The 18,278-nt window shown below is 42.4% G+C and overlaps 1 protein-coding gene across 2 annotated transcripts in view; it reads left to right on the top strand.

The window, feature by feature from the left end:
• The window catches only part of cntnap2b (contactin associated protein 2b), a 40,115-nt gene that overhangs the window by 9,877 nt on the left and 11,960 nt on the right, over positions 1 to 18,278 (top strand). For both annotated transcript variants that reach the window (XM_047331960.1, XM_035633736.2), the window contains exons 2-13: positions 8,116 to 8,226; positions 9,682 to 9,875; positions 11,198 to 11,345; positions 12,240 to 12,443; positions 12,610 to 12,794; positions 14,975 to 15,118; positions 15,627 to 15,885; positions 16,005 to 16,154; positions 16,789 to 16,951; positions 17,088 to 17,194; positions 17,324 to 17,443; positions 17,650 to 17,765. In XM_047331960.1, the coding sequence (XP_047187916.1) occupies positions 8,116 to 8,226; positions 9,682 to 9,875; positions 11,198 to 11,345; positions 12,240 to 12,443; positions 12,610 to 12,794; positions 14,975 to 15,118; positions 15,627 to 15,885; positions 16,005 to 16,154; positions 16,789 to 16,951; positions 17,088 to 17,194; positions 17,324 to 17,443; positions 17,650 to 17,765 (1,901 nt within the window). The remainder of the gene's footprint in view (positions 1 to 8,115; positions 8,227 to 9,681; positions 9,876 to 11,197; positions 11,346 to 12,239; positions 12,444 to 12,609; positions 12,795 to 14,974; positions 15,119 to 15,626; positions 15,886 to 16,004; positions 16,155 to 16,788; positions 16,952 to 17,087; positions 17,195 to 17,323; positions 17,444 to 17,649; positions 17,766 to 18,278) is intronic.

The raw sequence follows: 18,278 nt of genomic DNA on the forward strand, positions 1-18,278 counted from the left end.
TGGAGAAGAGCGGCGCTACCTTCTGTCATCATGGGCAAAGTTGAGTTCACTGGGATATGAGATGATGGAAGAGGTAGCAACCATAGTGTGGAACCAGGGCAACTTCTGTTTCACGGAGACACGTCTGAAATGGGAACACCAGCCGTGTTGACGGTTAGCGAATGGTGTTGTCGAAGCTACGGGCTCGGGCGTTTCGACAGACACGTCAATTTTCCAGATTGACAAGTTGGTTGCTGAGCTACATCCCTTAGAAGTTTACGTTGTGCCCATGTTTTGCCCTGCTTCACTTTATCAGAATGAAATTTGGCATAGACAATGATCAGATGTTGTTCTGTGGATTTCAAGAGGAATGGGCTTCATGTGCACTATTCCATAGGGAAAATATTCACTCTGAAAATTCAGACCGACATGAACTCTTTCATTTATGTTGTGTTCCATCTACATTTACCCAGACCCAGTAACATCTATACTGATTTGTGTTACCTTTACCTTTAGATACCAAGATTACTCATATAGACTTTGTAGTTGCAGAGATATACATTTTTTTAATTTTGGGCATTTCATTTTCGACCAGGCATTGAAAAGGGACTTGAGCTAAAGTTTTGTTTTCACCCGTTTTTCTGTTTCTTATTTTGTCAGCACTACGGAATGGATTTCCGCGTAACTTGGTGGAAGGATGGGAGACGGGTCAATAAAGAACCCATTCAATTTTGGCATCCAGGTTATTTTCTCGAACATAGCAGGATTTCTTTTGACATTTTCACAGATTTCCCAGGGAATAATGCATGGGCTTGATGAAAATAAAATCGGACATATTTAGGGGACTGATATCTATTAGTGTATGCAATTTGGTGTGACTTGATTGGATTTAAGGGGACTGTTATTCCACCTCAGTCCTGACTGGGATCTCTTTTTTTTTGTACAGCACAGTGCAACAGATGGCTTTTGTTTTAGGACACTCGGCGCTCGGCGTCTTCACAGAGCAGCTGGTTTGTTCTTTAGTAGCTCAACAACAGTCAAAGTGGGAAACATTTGTTTTCATCCACCATTTTTAAATGTGTAGAATGTTTAGAATGAAACCTTTTCCCACAGAGGTATTGCCACGAAAACAAAAATCAAATTATAGATTGCGTTCAATTCAATTCAATTCAATTCAATTTTATTTGCATAACGCCAAATCACAACATACGCACATCGTCTGAAGGCACTTTACATAGTGAGGTCGAGACCTCACAATATTATCGGGAAAACCCAACAGTCCCCGCAATGAGCAAGCCCTAGGCAACTGTGGAGGAGAAGAAAAAACTCCCTCTTAACAGGAAGAAATCTCTAACAGAACCGGACTAAGTTGGGGGACGGCATCTGCCTCGACCGGTTAGGGTGAGAGAACTTGTCAGAAGTCCTCCGGCTTTTAAAAGGCTTATTGTCAGGTAGGTGAAAAACTTTAGTCTTGGCTGCAGACAGAGGCATCAGTTCTGTAGACAAGGCAAGACAGAGAATTAGCAAATGTTGTGAGTAAGTGAAAACCCTGACTTGGCACTGGATCCTCTTTTACACATCATGACTGGAAACAAACACTATCAGGACACTGAGCAATGCCATCAACACAGAAGGTGTGGTATAAAGTGTAGATCAGAATACAAACCAGATCAGAGTTATCACTAAACATAAAAGATAGAGGGTGCCAGTTACTATGATTCCCTGCTTTGCTGATGCTGTACTTCCAATATTTCTGATATCAGATCAGTCAGTCGGTCAGTCTGTTGGAAATGTTTGAGTTGATTTCAACATGTCAGGACAGTAACTGGCAGTGGTAGAGTAAGACACAGTACTTGACACTCACTTGTCCAGAATAATGAACTTCACAGAGAGAGAAAGTCAATGAGAATAGAATACATAGACTAGAATCACATATGACAAACTGGAAGGTGAATTTTCATAAATGAAGAGCTGATGTAAAAACCGCAAAGATAAACTAGACGGGCACACCGAATTGTTTCCCTTCAATCATTCAGCTTTGGATTGTGTTCATGTGAGGTGATTTTCTGTTGGGGGGGGGTCCTTTTGATTTGTTTTCCCTAATCTATGTGTAGCTAGGGATGTGTGCATCCTGTCAGTGTCATTTTCAGTCGACGCAGAAGTTGTGGCAGTGGCCACGAGTGGCACTTCATGGACTGATATACTGTAGTTTGTGAAGTTTCCCTTAAAAAAAAGGACCGTGAGGCCCTGACAGTCTAACGAGCTGGTACAACACCATGGTAACATGTGTCCTACATCCCAGCGTTTCCTCTCCATGTCTGTTTGGACTATTTAGGGTTTGAATTTCACTATTTCAGTATGTAAATGATTTTGGAAGCGGACAGACACAAATCAGCAGGGGATTTATGCTGCTCATATGGACCACTCCACATGAGCCGGTTAGATGTAAAATAATGAAGTCACATGGAGATTCAAGAATAAACACTGTTCTATCATGGATAGACTGCATGTCATTTCAGGGAGCGACTCTATCTCTAGAGAACAGTTACTGGAGAAAAAGCCGAATAGACTCCTGCTCACTTAACATTTCCTTCAATCAGAAGTGTGTTTCTGTAACTTCCTGTATAGACTGGGAAGTTGACGAGAACTTTTTCTCACTTCCTCCTGGTGCAGTTGCCTAATTCCATGCAGTTCATCACCAACCAAGTGTTTGTCTCTTTTGTTAATAGAAATACAGAATGTTGATTTCTACCGCCACCAAGGGTTAAGATTTCATCAGCGTTTGTTAGTAAGTTTGCAGGATTACGCGAAAGCTTCTGAACCCAAACATTTTGTTGAGGGGTGGGACATGGCCCAATAAAGAATCCATCAAATCTGGGAGGGGCCCCCTTGTAGTTATGCTATATTTTTTTATCTTTGTCATATTTAATGAGGTGTAATCTCCATAGACAGCTGTTTGAATGAATACAAATCTCCAGCTGTGAATGCGTTGTATTAACAGTTTACCATCATTACCAATACCATTACTACTATTATTATTAACTATTGTTGCAGTGTCTGATTTCACTAGTTTCCTATATGCCTGCCCTAATGGATGGGAAAATGACATTTATAAATCAAAAATTAAAAAAAACAACTTTTTTTCAGTTTACCCTTCCCTGGTGTTTACTTGAATGGTGTAAATTTCTAATATCAGTCTATCTGGCAAAGAACCTTTGGCTGGCAGCTGTCCTGTCAGCTCCTAGGAGCTGCCGCTGACGGGACATCTGCTTCTGAGGAGGAACATGGCTGAAAACAGAGGTCGGAGTCTGATTTGAACAGATGGACTATTTTGTTGGCGCTTATGCTTTGCTGACGTCTCGCTTTTTTATAAGGATTCCCTTTAACAGTTGATATTTCTGTACGTTGACATTCAAACAACAACCCGTACAATCCAGCTCATCCATGCTTGTCAGCGTTTTCAGTTGCAACTTCCATTTCCCTTCTTTCCTGGCTCTTACACACACTTGGTTTGATGTCCGGGTGGTGCAAACAGCCAATGAGCTCACCAGCCGGCCTGTTTGTATCACTGAACATGTTAGTGATGTGGGCGGAACCTAATAATTAAAGACAATAATGCCAAGAATATATAACATGAAGCCATAGTAATTGAATTAAAGGGATACCCAAAATATATCCGTCTAATAATTATAGGTGACATATTATGCCAAAATCCATTTTTCAGTGATTGTGCCTGCCAGCCCACTCTGTAGTTTTTTTGTGGCCTGGCTAAACCCTACAGCCTGGCTCTGAACAACTGGTTCAGATTTCTCTCCCACTCTGATGTCACAGTTGGACTGTCTGTGAATCTGAGAATCTCCACTTTTCTGGTGGAGGGGCGTGACATTTCCTACACATTTTGAAATCGGTTGACCAACCATAACAGACTTGGCCAGCTGGCCAATCAGAGCAGACTGGGGTTTATGGAGAGGCGGGGGCTAAATGAAATCCAGGTGTTTTAGACAGAGGGTGAAAGGAGGAGCTGGGCAGTATGATAAGACTGACAATTATGAACCTGAATATGAGCATGATATGCAACGTTTAACATTCCCATCCTGTAGATCTGAAAGGTGGCTGTCGATGGTCTGCAGTCTCCTTCATCAGAGGGCTGTGGTCAGCTTTAACTGTGACAAGTGCTCATTGTGGAAAATGGTTAGCTCAGAATTCAAATCATCCAGACCAGCGGGAGAACTTCTCCATTTACGATCTATGTGCTCGTTATGCTGCAGACGCTCATGATTTTACCAAAAGATACGCTCTTCCAGTATTAATGCCCTGTGAAGCTTGCAAACATCTACATATTTGAACTCCATTAGTTCCACATTGGTTTTATGGTGGTACCCAGTAGCCCACACAGACGCACTCAGGCAGGGTTTATGTGAGTTTATCAGGACAAGTGAGCCTGGCAACCCTGAGGTGCACAGGCGGAGCAGGGGGCTGGCTGGGGGCTGCGACATGGCAGGAGTGAGCAGGCTGAGGTGTGCTGTAGCTGGCGCGGAGATACTGGGAGCAGGGAGACAAAGTATCTGTCGGCTCACTAAACGTGTGAGATAAGCTAGAGATACTATTAGAAACACCGAGAGAGGCCAAGACATAGCTACCACTGTGGTTTAGTTGACCTTCTGACGACGAGTCCAAAGAAACCAGGAGCAGAGAGGCTTTGTTCAACAAAGGCGCTCCTTTCTCAGTGTACACAAGTTGTTCAACGTTATTTATTACCCCTGCCGAAATGCCTTAGAATGCCTTCTCTGCATGGATGCAGAAGAAGGCATTGGAGATAGTAGAATGGGAACGCCTCTTCGAGACCTTAGTGAGATTTGGATTTGGGAAAACGTTCATATCCTGGGTCAAATGAAGGTACTCCAGCCTGCACTGAAGAACTCGCCAAGGATGCCCTCTTGGCCATCTTTTGTTTGTCTTGGCCCCTGGCTCTAGCTATAACATCTAATAATTCCAAGTCTGGATTTTTTTTCAATGCTTTACTTACCTTGGAGTAAAGGCGAAACATATTTTTGGGGGCGTAATAAATAGACAACTTACAGAAATTACAATGTGCTGTTTTATTTGAAATTCACAATGTCACATTTTAATTGAATGAGGAAAAAAAAGGGTCAATGGTTTAGTTTCGCCATTGTTGAGTATAACGTCAGCAGCGATTCAAGCAAAGCACGTCAATGCTTTAAAATCAACTATGTCCAATATCACTCCTGTAGTCAGCCACTCTCTTAAAATCTATTCACAATTCAGAAAACATTATATCATTTGTGAAGGGATATTGTAAAGCTATTTTAAGGCTCTCACAACAGTAAAAATTGATCACACCCCTTATGTCGCTGTTATAGTTGGGAGCCGTGGGAGAACAAGTTTTCGCCTTCACTCCCCTTTTGGCTCATTGCATGTTTCTAAGTGCATTGACTTACTATGTTTTTTTATTGTCTACACTTATATATATCATGTTGTAGCAAAGTGGAGTATGGTTAACCAAGTGACAGCAGGGGGTAGGGGTTTGTTTTCTTTTTGTTATGTTTGTGCAAATTGTGAAACTCAATCAAAAGAATTTTGAAAGAGAGAGCATTTATATTTTTTCAAAAAGAATATTTCATACTGATTAAAGAATGTCCTGCTCTTGACATGATTTGCATGAAAAAGGAAAACTTGATTGATGGAAAACATATGCATTGGATGTTCAGAAATGTCATCATTAAATAATATCTGATTTGTCCAATACTTTGTTGAATATTACCAAAATCTCATTTTCTGATATAGTTTGCTTCATATCCAGATAACGATACATCACATTAAAGCACATTTTCTCTAAATTCAATTGGTACACAGTTAATATAAAATGACCATGTGGAAAGTCCCATTTCTCATTCCATTTTACTATAAACAAAATCACGTTTGATTATTTTTATTTAGAACATTTGTTATAACTAAGCAGGTAACAAAATAAAAATGTTAGTGTATGAAATAAAAACAAGTAAATATAAAACACCTATTAGCTATGGTTGCAAGCAAAAATAAATATCATCCTTAACTGTTAATATTGTCAAAATCACTTAACAGTGAAACTAGACTCTCTTTTAGGTACAAGCTACTGGTTTTGTCTTGGCTGGTCGGCGTCTGAATCACTGCTCAGCGTTATGGTCACTATTCTATATAATTGTGTTGCCTTCACACAAATTTCCTGCCTACATCCCTGCCATGTTACAAAAATGACAAAAATGTTCTATGTAATATTCTTCTCCTCAGAAAGAAAGAGTGGAGGTTGTTGTCCAGGTTCTCTGTTGAGCAGATTTTCTCTGTCTTGCTCCTTTAAACTGCCTAATACATGCTTGGCATGTTGTTTTGTAATGCATATGAGGGAGCTCATTACCATAGCCCGCACCTGTCACACACACACACACACACACACACACACACACACACACACACACACACACACACACACACACACACACACACACACACACACACACACACACACACACACAGAGCTCTGACCCCATCCCCCATCAAAAACACCATGTCATATCAGATGTGATGAATGTGTCAAGAACAAAGACCAACCTACACACACACACACACACACACACACACACACACACACACACACACACACACTTTAAAAGATGTCCTTGTCATTTAGGAAGGTTTTGGTGATTTTAAAGATTATTTTCATGGTAACTTGCCATTTTTAGCTAGTCATGATTAATGATGCATGATTGGTCAGCACCAGTAATATGATCATAGACACCAGACAAGTTCAAAATATTAAACGCTAAACCCTATAAGTAAAAACCCCTTTGAAAAGGTAAAAACCCTAAAGTAACGTTTGATACCATTACTAATAATGTTACTCCTGCACCTCCTGACTTGCTGGTCTTTTCAAATAGTGATTTCAACAACGTCCTTTCCTTTTTTTGTGGATAGCATTAGAAATCTCTGGGCTCGCATCTCCCCCTCTTCTACCCCAATTTACACAATTCACACTCCTCCAACTCAGCCTTTCTTCTCCTATTTCTTTGCAATAACTGTTTGATAGGGACTATGAAACCTTCAAGCCCTGAAAATATTTTCATATCTTCTGCTTTCTGCGCACAACATCTAACTGCATTTTAAAGATGTACACAACAATTAACTCAACAGCTCTGACTGGAGGTGCTTGTGCTGAAGCAGCACCTAAATTCACCTTTTTCTCACGGGTACCCGGTTCCTGGCACTCGTGATTCCGTTCTAACTTGGAACTGAGTTTCAGCTCCCAACCCTAGGTGTGCCACAGGGTTCTGTATTGGGTCCTATTTTATTAGCTATGTATATGCTTCTGTTTGGTCATATTATTTATATATATATATATATATATACTGCTCAAAAAAATTAAGGGAATACTTGAATCACACATCAGTTCTTGATTAACTGAACACAAAAGGTGATTGCACATTTGAAGCCATGCCTCCGACACAATGGAATGCTCTTTGCATTGACATTAGATCTGGACGCCTTAAAAGAGCAACAAAAAATCCATTTATTGAAACTTGCCTTTGTCTATTTTTTTCCCTCTCTTTCACGACATGAGCGCTTATGCTTATTGCCTTTTCCATTCATTGTTTAATTGTAACAACTGCTCTTTTGTGAAGCACTTTGTGTCTTGCTCTGTGAAAGATGCAGTATTAAATAAATATGACTTTCCTACTCACTTAGTTACTCCATGGTACAGAATTACTTCACTAAATGTCTGCCTTTGTAAAACACACTTCTGGTGAGCCCAGCTGGAATATGTTCCTATTATTTTTTAGAAATGTGTCTAAAAATGTGACAACACCGTATACTTGAACTATTCTATACTACTCTATATGAGCAACCTCCGAGGCTGCACTGGCTTCAAGCTAAATGCTCACAGTATAACAGTTTGCAAATATTAATCTCTGCTGATGCTTCGCTTGCAATAAGTGCATTAAACCATGAAGATTTTACCCAAAAAGAGAGTACATTAACAGGCAAAAGCAGGTTTCAAGTGCATTGAGATGTTGATGTAGATGTTTGACTTCACTTCTCATGATGAGCTGATCTCTGTCTGATTTTGTCCGTCTGGTTCAGGGAGGTGTGAGGACAGCTTGGCCACTCCTCTTCCCTACAGCTCCTTCACCAGTTCATCAGTGTATGCACGAGGATATGGAGCCGGTTATGCCAAACTCAATCGGAAACAAGGTATGTGTTTACAATGAGAAGTATTATGGGGTTCCTGCCATTCTTAAAGTTGTTGATCGATATTCTGATGATACGCCATAGGTCGAAGGTTTTGGAACCCTCCCATGTTCCCACTTTTTATCGCAAATTCAAGCAGTTCACACAAGTGAATAAACATAATGATACACAGATTAGCTGTAAATGTTTAGTCAATATCTGACAAATCATTAAGTAAATGGAGGTGCCCCAACTTTTGTAGATGACTTACAAACCCTCTGTCTGTGCAAAGGCAGAGTTGGAACAAACGGCATTACTACAGCCTGATGCTGGACTAGAGCCTTACCAATATGGATTTTTAGGCCTGTACCAATATTAGGCAGTAAAAAAAATTCAGATACTGATTTGATTTATATATTTATTTATATTTATATATTATATATATAAGAGGTTGAATAACTCTCACCAAAGAAGGATTACTTGGGTCATCGAGGACAGCATAGTTCTTGATATTAAGACAATTTTCTGTTTTTCTTGTGAGTTAAATTGTAAATGGACTAAATTTATATAGCGCTTTCTAGTCTTATCGACCACTCAAAGTGCTTTGCAATACAAGTGGATACTTAATTCATACTGTACAGCATTTCTATGGGTAGCACTTTTTTTAATCACACATTATTAATACACTGCCAGCACAGATTTTAGGGGCAATTTTAAGGTTCAGTGGCTTGCGGGGGACTGGAGGAAACGGGGATCAGACCACCGACATTCTGGTTAATGGACGGCCTGCTCTATCTCCTGAGCCACAGCCACTTTTAGTGCCCACGCCACACATTTACCAAATACCATTCTGCGAGGGAAATGTTTTTCAGCCTTTGATGGGCTCCTCAAACCCACAGCACTGGTGCAAAGGATGTGTGAGTGTGTGTGTGTGTGTGTGTGTGTGTGTGTGTGTGTGTGTGTGTGTGTGTGTGTGTGTGTGTGTGTGTGTGCATTTTCTTTTTTTCACACTTCTTGTCCAAAAGTGTACCTCATTTTTTGTTGCAAATCTGTTATCCAACATAAAGGGGGTTTAAGCTGACACAACTCTACATGACTAGCTTCTACAACAGCATATACTCAGTCCCCTTGCATATTGAAACATGAAATACCAAGCCAAACTCTAAAATAATGTATTCCCAAAGTAGGTAGATGTCAAACAATAAAGTAACCAACAATGCCCAACCGCGTACGTTTTAACAGCCATCCTCAGACACTTAAGAGGAGAACAAAGCTCACAAGCCATGCAGTTACATGGCCTGGATGGACTATACTCTAACATCCCTGTGAGGACCTTACCCACAAAGCTGGGGTCTCTTAAAGAAACAGTTCATATGCTGCTCTGCTCTAAGATGAAGACAGGACAATATGATCATTTTGGTCCATCCATTTTACTGCTCTCCTTCCTTTTCTCCGTCTCCCATCTCACTTTTCACCTAGGTTCTGGAGGCTGGTCCCCCCTGGATACAGACCACTACCAGTGGTTACAGGTGGACCTGGGTTCTAGGAAGCAGGTGGTTGCCATAGGGACCCAGGGTCGTTATAGTAGCTCCGACTGGACCAGCAAGTATCGGCTGCTTTACAGTGACACTCCAAAAAACTGGAGGCCTTATCTACAAGATGGAAACATCTGGGTTAGTAAGAATCTTATGGCATGTATTGTCTTTTTTTATTTCATCTGATCTAAACTTCCTTTTAACCCTTTAAAAAACTGTATTTGCAATTTGTGTCACCATTTGCACAACGAGGGCATTCACATACTGCTGAAATTAGAGCAGCAAAGTCTACCTAGTCACAGTGGCAGTGTTTCAGATGTTCGTTGGGGATAAATGTCCATAAATAACTTTGAAGTACTTTGTAACTTTAGATCTTGCCTGACAATCATCAAGTTGTCGCCGTCACTGCACCCACAAGGAGTACTTGAAGGCGCAGCCACTGACAATACTGTAAACTGTAGAAAACTGCAACACTCCGATACTGTGCAACACGGGCAGAGGACCCAATAATAACAGGAATAGGCTTATAGGGAGGTGATAGCAGGCAAAAGCCAAAAAGCAGAGAGGGCAGTCTGAACAAGCAAACAAATCCGAGAGGAGCAGGGAAAAGATCCAGTCCAGATAGCATTTAATACACAAAAGTCAGTCCCAGTCAGGCAAAAAAACAGGAGAGAATCAGAGAATCAGTACAAAAATACAAGAAAGGTTCATACACAAGAGAGAGCATGTGTACACAGAAGGAACAAACACAATCTGGCAACTAGGAAAATAAAAAAACAGAGTATATATGGAGTTTTTAGGCAGGAACTACAGGTGCTGAAGTAATGACAGGAAGAGCATGACCAAAATAAAACAGGAAGTCTAATAAAGAAAACTCTCACAAAAGGTCCACAGGAAACAGATCAGGTTAAAACACAATTCCAAATTCAGATTATTGAAATAAGCCATTAATGCAGACTGTACAGTTCCCCTACCTTGTTGTTATCAATGCATAAGGTAAAAAAAGTGATGTTTGAGGATTTGAGTCTTAATAAATACAGTTTTTTTTATGGATTATGTTGTTTACTTCCAAGGGACCGTCCCATATGTTCCCCTCGAGGTATTAACCAACCATGCCAACCAGAGTAATTAACAAGTATTCATCTAAGTGCTTGTTCTGGGACTGTACCATTCAACACCAGTTTGTGCTGTAACAACTCTGGCATTGATTGAGACTCAGAAACGTACAGAAGGTGTTACACAAGTAGTCGGTAGCAGGCAAATAGTAGCAGAAAGGGACTACCAGAATTATACTGGTGTGATTGTATGCACCAAAGGGTTAAATTGTGCATTTTCTGAAGTGCTTCAGAGGAAACATAAATATATTGCGATATTATTTTTTAGGCCATATCGCCCAGCCCTAGACTGTTGGGACCAACCTGCCAGAGTGTAGCAGTGTGTTGGCTTTCTGTGTGTTTCAGACATTTGAGGGGAACGGGAATAGTGAGGGCGTGGTCCGCCATGAGTTGCAGCACGCCATCCTGGCGCGCTACATTCGCTTCATCCCACTGGACTGGAGCCAGGAGGGACGCATCGGAGTACGTCTGGAGCTCTACGGCTGCTCATACTGTGAGTACTGTGGGGACAAACTGGTTCCACCAAGCCCGTCTACTCTACTCTACAGTATGTGTGTCGCTGCAGATGTTTTGTTTGTCAATGAGGTGCGGTTATACCAGCAATTATTCAAAATTTTTCAGGCATTATTGGCCAAAACCTAAGTTTAACTTGTACGTACGAGATCCTATGTCCTACGTAGGACATACTTACTTACTTACTTACATAAGTATATCGTACGTACGAGATCAAGTTTAAGGCTTTATTAGGCTGTTGCCCTCGTTGGGCACTGTTCTCTCTATCAGCGGTCCACATGGCTAATTAATATTCTGCTTACTACAAACAGTTAGACTACATACAGCGGCAGCGGTTGTCTTATGATTGAAAATACTGATGTATTTTACCATTGTAAAATACATCAGTATTTCTGCGCCATTCAAATTGTTTCAAGGTGACCGATTTTCTTATTAATTTTGATTTACTGGGTGAGCTAAGCATGAATGAGTGGTTGAAAGCAAAGGACGGGACAGTGGTAGAAAAAAGGAGGCACGCTGAAATTGATGAGAGAGATATTGAAGGGCTGGAAAAATCAAGACGCAAAGTCTATTGCTGTTTTCACATTTGGTGTGTAGAGACTTTGAATTTTAAAACTGCATGGTGAGCTTCGTTAAGCAGCCGGCAGTAAGACAATCTACATCAACCACTGCTTGTGAAGCACCGTTGTACATGAACTCTATTCCACAAAAATCATGTCTGTGATCGAACATCAATGTCAATTGTCCCCATCACTCTTACTGACGCTGGAGCAATATCCTGCCCCTGACAGCTCACAGTTCAAACGCACCCTTCACAAATAGTAGTGCTGACATAACTGAACCTTTCCTGTTTTTTTTCCTCCCCCTCTTCCAGGGGCAGATGTGATCAGTTTTGACGGCCATGGGATCATCTCCTACCGCTTCAGGAGTAAGAAGATGAAGATTGTGAAGGATGTCCTCTCCTTGAAGTTCCGGACCACGGCTAGAGACGGGGTCCTGCTCCACGGAGAAGGACAGCAGGGAGACTACATTTCCCTGGAGCTGCGCAGGGCGAGACTACAGCTCAGCCTCAACTTAGGTAGCCTAGTGTCAAATCTGCGCGGGTTCAAGGACCACAGAGGTTCTCCGCAGACAGCCTGTCACATCCTCCGAAATTCTCAGGGGCTGTATTGTCTAACGCTGTCAACCAAGACGTGATAAACACAGCCTGTTCTTGTGTGTGTGATTTGCTCGCTCCTCTCCAGGCAGCAACCAGTACGGTTCCATTCAGGGTCACACCTCTGTGGTCAGCGGGAGCTTACTGGATGATGACCACTGGCACTCAGTTGTCGTCGAGCGCTACCGCAGGAATGTCAACTTCACCCTTGACCACCACACTCAGCAGTTCAGGACCAATGGAGAGTTTGACCATCTGGACCTGGACTACGAGGTAATGACCCCCTGTCGCTCATGCTGTCAATTTTTACATGCATTGAAAAAAACTCATTGCATACGGACACTTATTGTTTCATCCTTATCGGTGACGGGGACTTCACCTAGGCCTCCTTGCAGTCACAGATGCCCTTTGCTGTGGCGAGTGTACTTTAAAGCCATTTTCATATCGCTGCATTTCATCTGTATTTCAGTTCAGGTGACTCAGCATTAAGAGCTCTGCATTAGTCACTTAACTCCTGCTGACGCTTCTAAAATATAGACGTTCATTTCTGGATCTCTGAAAGCAGCACTTCAATCTTCGATCTTGCAAAATTCTTTTTTTTTACTCTTTAATGCAGTTTTCATGAATGAACTCTTCCTGACATGGGGCAAGAAGCTAAAACCTTATATGGTATTTTTTCGGGGCGTTGACAATGCTAATTGACTGACTTTCAGAATGCTGCTTGCATGTGGAAACTGCAGTATGTACAGTATGTACAGTATGTACAGTACATCCACTCCAGTGTGTCTGGTTAGTCCTTGTAAAGCTCTCCATCCACACTTAAACACCTCAACACAACGAAAATGGTAAAATCTCTCCAACCTTTGTCTAAAGCGCAATACTTATTATGGACGTGGGTCCAAAGTGGGGAGACAAAGATGTGTTTTCATATTTATCCAACTCCGCATGGATGTACTCTTACCGCCAGGCCTTGAATTGCAATATCAGAGTTAGGTTCAGATGGGGCCGTGTCAGTCACGTAGTGAAATCTTCATAATAGCTAATCAATACTGCTGTTAATAAGTTAGAGGAAGATGATGGAAACACTGTCGGTGTGTTCAGGGTTACTCCGCTACTGCTTCATCCCTACCAATGAACCCCTATCAGCCCACACAGGCAGCTCTTACGATTCTATTGAGATAAATAAAAAAATGAACTAGAATGTCCCAGTTGAGTGCACACCTCCTCCAAGTCCCCACATACATTCAATCATCTTAATCTTTTTCATCAAGATCCATGAATTATTCCCCGGCAAATTGTCAAAAAACAACAGTAAAAACATCTCAGTGTTAAAGAAAGAGATTTAAAAATGATGCGTTTGTCCTGTCTTGAAAAAGAGAAAAAGCATGAGGAAGAGACCTACTGTGGCTGCATTGCATACACAAAAATCCTATCTCGCAGAGTGCAGAGATGTGCCTGTGTTTGATTCTGCTTTACAGCATAACCACCATGAAATAATCAGGCTTAAAATGAAACAAAACAAAACAGTTTTATTTCTCTGATTCAATTATCTGTCCTCACTGACGCCACTCCCTCTCTGTATTCACTCTCCTCGCTCGGCCACCGGGTCTCTCACGCTCTCTCTCTCTGCGTCTGCGTCTGGGAGACTGTTGCTTACTGAGCTGGACAGTGTTTACTGGGGAAAACTTCCCTGGTAATCAACCGCGGTTTTAACAATAATTGAACTTTGAAACGGTAGAACCAACCGTCAGGAATTTCACCGTGAAACCCGTAATCGTTTAATCCCTAGTGCTTGCATATATTTTTTTACATTTATGTACAATATTTATGCACTTGACTTGAATTAATAATAATCAAATGCAGAGACATATATGTAACAATATGTTAATGAGTAGTTGCATTTATATAGTCTTACAGTTACAACTGGCCCTTTATTAGGCAACCTAAATGCTGATGCGGCCCGGGGTGAAAATGAGTTTGACACCCCTGCCATAGCGTTTCATCTTAAGCTCCAGTCTGAATCCTGTCTTAAAGGCTGGTTAAGTGCCAGAGTGCACTTTAATCACAATTTTAAAATACTGTGCAATGGCTTTTTCACTGGATTATGGAATTTGGACTTTGTGGGTCATTCATGTGTCATTGATATGCCCCCCCTTTTTACTTTTACAAATAGGACCAAGCCATTTTATAGACTGATGATGTCTCCATGTGTCTTTCAATTTAAGTATCATCTGGTATGTGACTTACGATCTAAAGTACATTGAAAATGAATACACCGCTGCTATCAGCGCAAAAGAGAGAAAGACATCAAGTGAATAGAATTGAAATCCACCTTGAACTGAAAGCTAATAGCCCACTGAGTCGAGTGCATGTGCGGGTCACAGTGGCACGGCGAACATCACAGAAGGATCCATGTCCCTCAGTCCCTGTCGTCCACTTCGCTGTGCCCTCAGATCAGCTTCGGCGGGCTGGCTGTGTCGGCGAAGCCGAGCTCGGGAGGCAGGGAGAACTTTGTGGGCTGCATGGAGGGAATCACCTACAACGGAGACAACATCACCAACCTGGTCCGCAGGAAGAAGGTGGACACGTCCAGCTTCGTAAGACAACTCCATCTGGCTCCTTCTCAGTGTGTGTGTGTGTGTGTGTGTGTGTGTGTGTGTGTGTATTGTTTGTCTGTAACATTGTTTATATTTATCTGTCTTTTGAGTCAAATGCTACTTTAACTCACTTCGCACAATTTTAAAAAAGGATTTAGAACTTTTTTTCTCTAAAGGCATTACAAATTACAAATCTGTTGAGGAACATTTCTCATCTTGACGGTGCATTTTTCTAAAATATGAATAACGGTGAACATTTCATTAGACATGTAATAACTAACATGGTCAAAACCATGCAGGCAGATCATTGGGCAGAAGGTCAGGAGTCAAACGAGCGTGCAGAAAGTCAACACGTAGATTAAGGCTGGAAAGGAATTTTGTTGAAAGACTTTTGAGTATTACACTATTTATTAATAAATAATTACCATAAAACATAAAAAACTGACTAAGGAGTTGTCCGTAGTTTAATCAGTCATCAAGTGTATAATTCATCTCTCCCCCTCCTCAGCGTAACCTGACATTCTCCTGCGCCGAGTCCAGTTCCTTCCCTGTCTTCTTCAACTCCACCTCCTTCGTGCGGCTGCCGGGTCAGAGCGACAGCGACACCCTGTCAGTCAGTCTGTCTTTCAGGACGTGGAACCCCAACGGCCTGCTGATGTTCACGGCGCTGGTCGACGGCTGGGTGGAGGTGGGACTGACGGAGGGCAAGGTCACCGTCTACATGAATGTGACGCAGAGGAAAAACACACGTATTGACATCTCCTCAGGTGAGCCGGGCTCATCGGTCGTCGCAGAGTGGGGGCCCCGGGAGCCTTCGGGCAGTTTCATCCCCTTTAGCCACTGTTCTTTGTTTTGTTGCCTGACTGAAGTGTGTTACCCCTCTCAGGCTCAGGTCTGAATGATGGCCAGTGGCACAGTGTCCACCTGAATGCCCTGGAGAACTACGCGATGCTGACAGTCGACGGAGATGAAGCCTCCACAGTCAGAACAGCCATCCCCATCCAAATCCAGACTGGAGGAACATACTACTTTGGAGGTGACTAATCATCCAATGGTGGTGGTGACAGTGCCGGGATGGTAACGGCACTGTCCGTACCGTGACGGTTCGGCACGAATACACGTACCGTTCCAACCCTAATACAAGTGATAAAAGTATAAGGCAGACATACATTTGTCCATGATTCAGTGCAGTAAGAGCTTATTCTGTGTACAGGTTATTACACGTACATACCTGTATGTTCTAGGAGGGTATAGGACAGTCATTTCAGAATTTCCGTTTTCTGGATTTGACTGTGCCCATATTAATCTTTTTGACCCAGAGTCTGTTGTGTAGTAGAGCAGCGGCTGTCGGCCTAAAAACAGACAGGGGTTGGTCTGTGAAATTAAAGTTAAGCAACGAGTCAGTGAAACAAATTGCACCAGTATCTTTACTCAATGTATTTAAATGTGGAGATGAGAATCAGGGATTTGTCATTTCCTTGAAACCAGAGGGCTTTAAAATCTAGCCTCTTCAATTAACTGGATTTTTTTGCGTGTCTGGTAGTGTGATCTCAGTGTTTCAAAACTCCTGGTCATGCCCATGCGAGTGACAGGGAGGGAATAGGAGATGCAAAACAGTCTTTCTCAAGTGATTGTACCAATGACTCCTCACCTTCTCTGCTCGTCTCCAGGCTACTTCATGCACACTAACACCAGATCACCTCAGCGCTCCTTCCAGGGCTGCATGCAGATGATCCACATAGACGACCATCTAGCTGATCTCCGGGCTGTGGAGCAGGGCCACATTGGAACCTTTGAAAACGTCAGCCTGGACATGTGCGCCATTGTCGACAGGTATACGGCACAGTCACAATAAATAAACTGGTAGTCATAAAAGAAAGGCTGGACACAGGGATGCGGTGAGGCTCAGTTCGTAGTTCTGCTGCCTCACAGCAAATTACATACTGTATGTTCATCTGTGTCATGACAGGTGTGTTCCCAACCACTGTGAGCACGGCGGTCGCTGTTCCCAGACGTGGGACACATTCAGCTGCAACTGCAGTGGCACTGGATACACTGGAGCTACCTGCCATACCTGTAAGTTTACACACACACACGCACGCACGCACACGCGCACACACACACATACACATGCATACACACACACACACACACACACACACACACACACACACTGCTGAGTTATGTATTGTTTCCCCTCCCCAGCCATGTATCAGCAGTCCTGTGAGGAGTATAAACATCTGGGGAAGAGCTCAGGGAGCTACTGGGTTGACCCAGACGGCAGTGGATCTATCGCCCCCTTCAGAGTCAGCTGTGACATGACAGGTAAGACATTCGATTTTCTCATCTGACTACGGGCAGGACAGTTAAAAAAAAGTCTATTTCTTGGATTAGCTTTTATCAATGTTTGCGCAACTGCTTCACTTTCATCACTTATCCTCAGCAGCTGTATATCTGCCTACATACTGCATTGTGCAAGTGGACATTTAGCAGAGACTGTTGATGGCATGTTTTCTTCTTGCCTCTTTTAGAGGAAAAGGTTTGGACCACAGTGAAGAACAACCTGTCTCCTCAGACTTCAGTCAGCAATGCAGACCAGGAAGGGAAGGCAGTGCTGCAGATCACTTACAACGTGACTGATGAACAGGTACACAATGACACCCCTCAGTCACTTCCCAAAGATGATGACCATAACTGGTGAATCGACAGGCTTTTCTTTGGAGCTCTGCTACCTCATCATCTCTACGATCCATGCATTTTACCCTCACTTGTGCACTGAATGGAGCAATCTGCCCTTTTTTTGGGAGTGAACCATGGCCTCAGACTTTGATTTGCTGACTCTTGTCACACACGCACACTCAAACCCTTCGCAGGGCATGCTGGAGGTCATGGGCTGATAATGCTAAAAGAATCACGTCGCAGCCCCAGCCGCAATCTGAGATGGTTTCCTTTAAGACCACAAACAGGATTCGTGAAGGGATAACCCTGGCAAACAGCAAACACCAACTCAAAATATGTTTGACATGCTGCCAAGGATATGATCACAGCTTGCACTATATGTCTGAGATTCTTTTTTAGCACTTTGAGATGCGTTTAGCAATGAAAAGTGCTCTATAAATGAAATGTATTTATTATTATTAAGGGTGTTGAATCAGGAGCA

This window comes from Scophthalmus maximus, chromosome 5, assembly GCF_022379125.1.
Source record: "Scophthalmus maximus strain ysfricsl-2021 chromosome 5, ASM2237912v1, whole genome shotgun sequence".
Taxonomy (NCBI): domain Eukaryota; kingdom Metazoa; phylum Chordata; class Actinopteri; order Pleuronectiformes; family Scophthalmidae; genus Scophthalmus; species Scophthalmus maximus.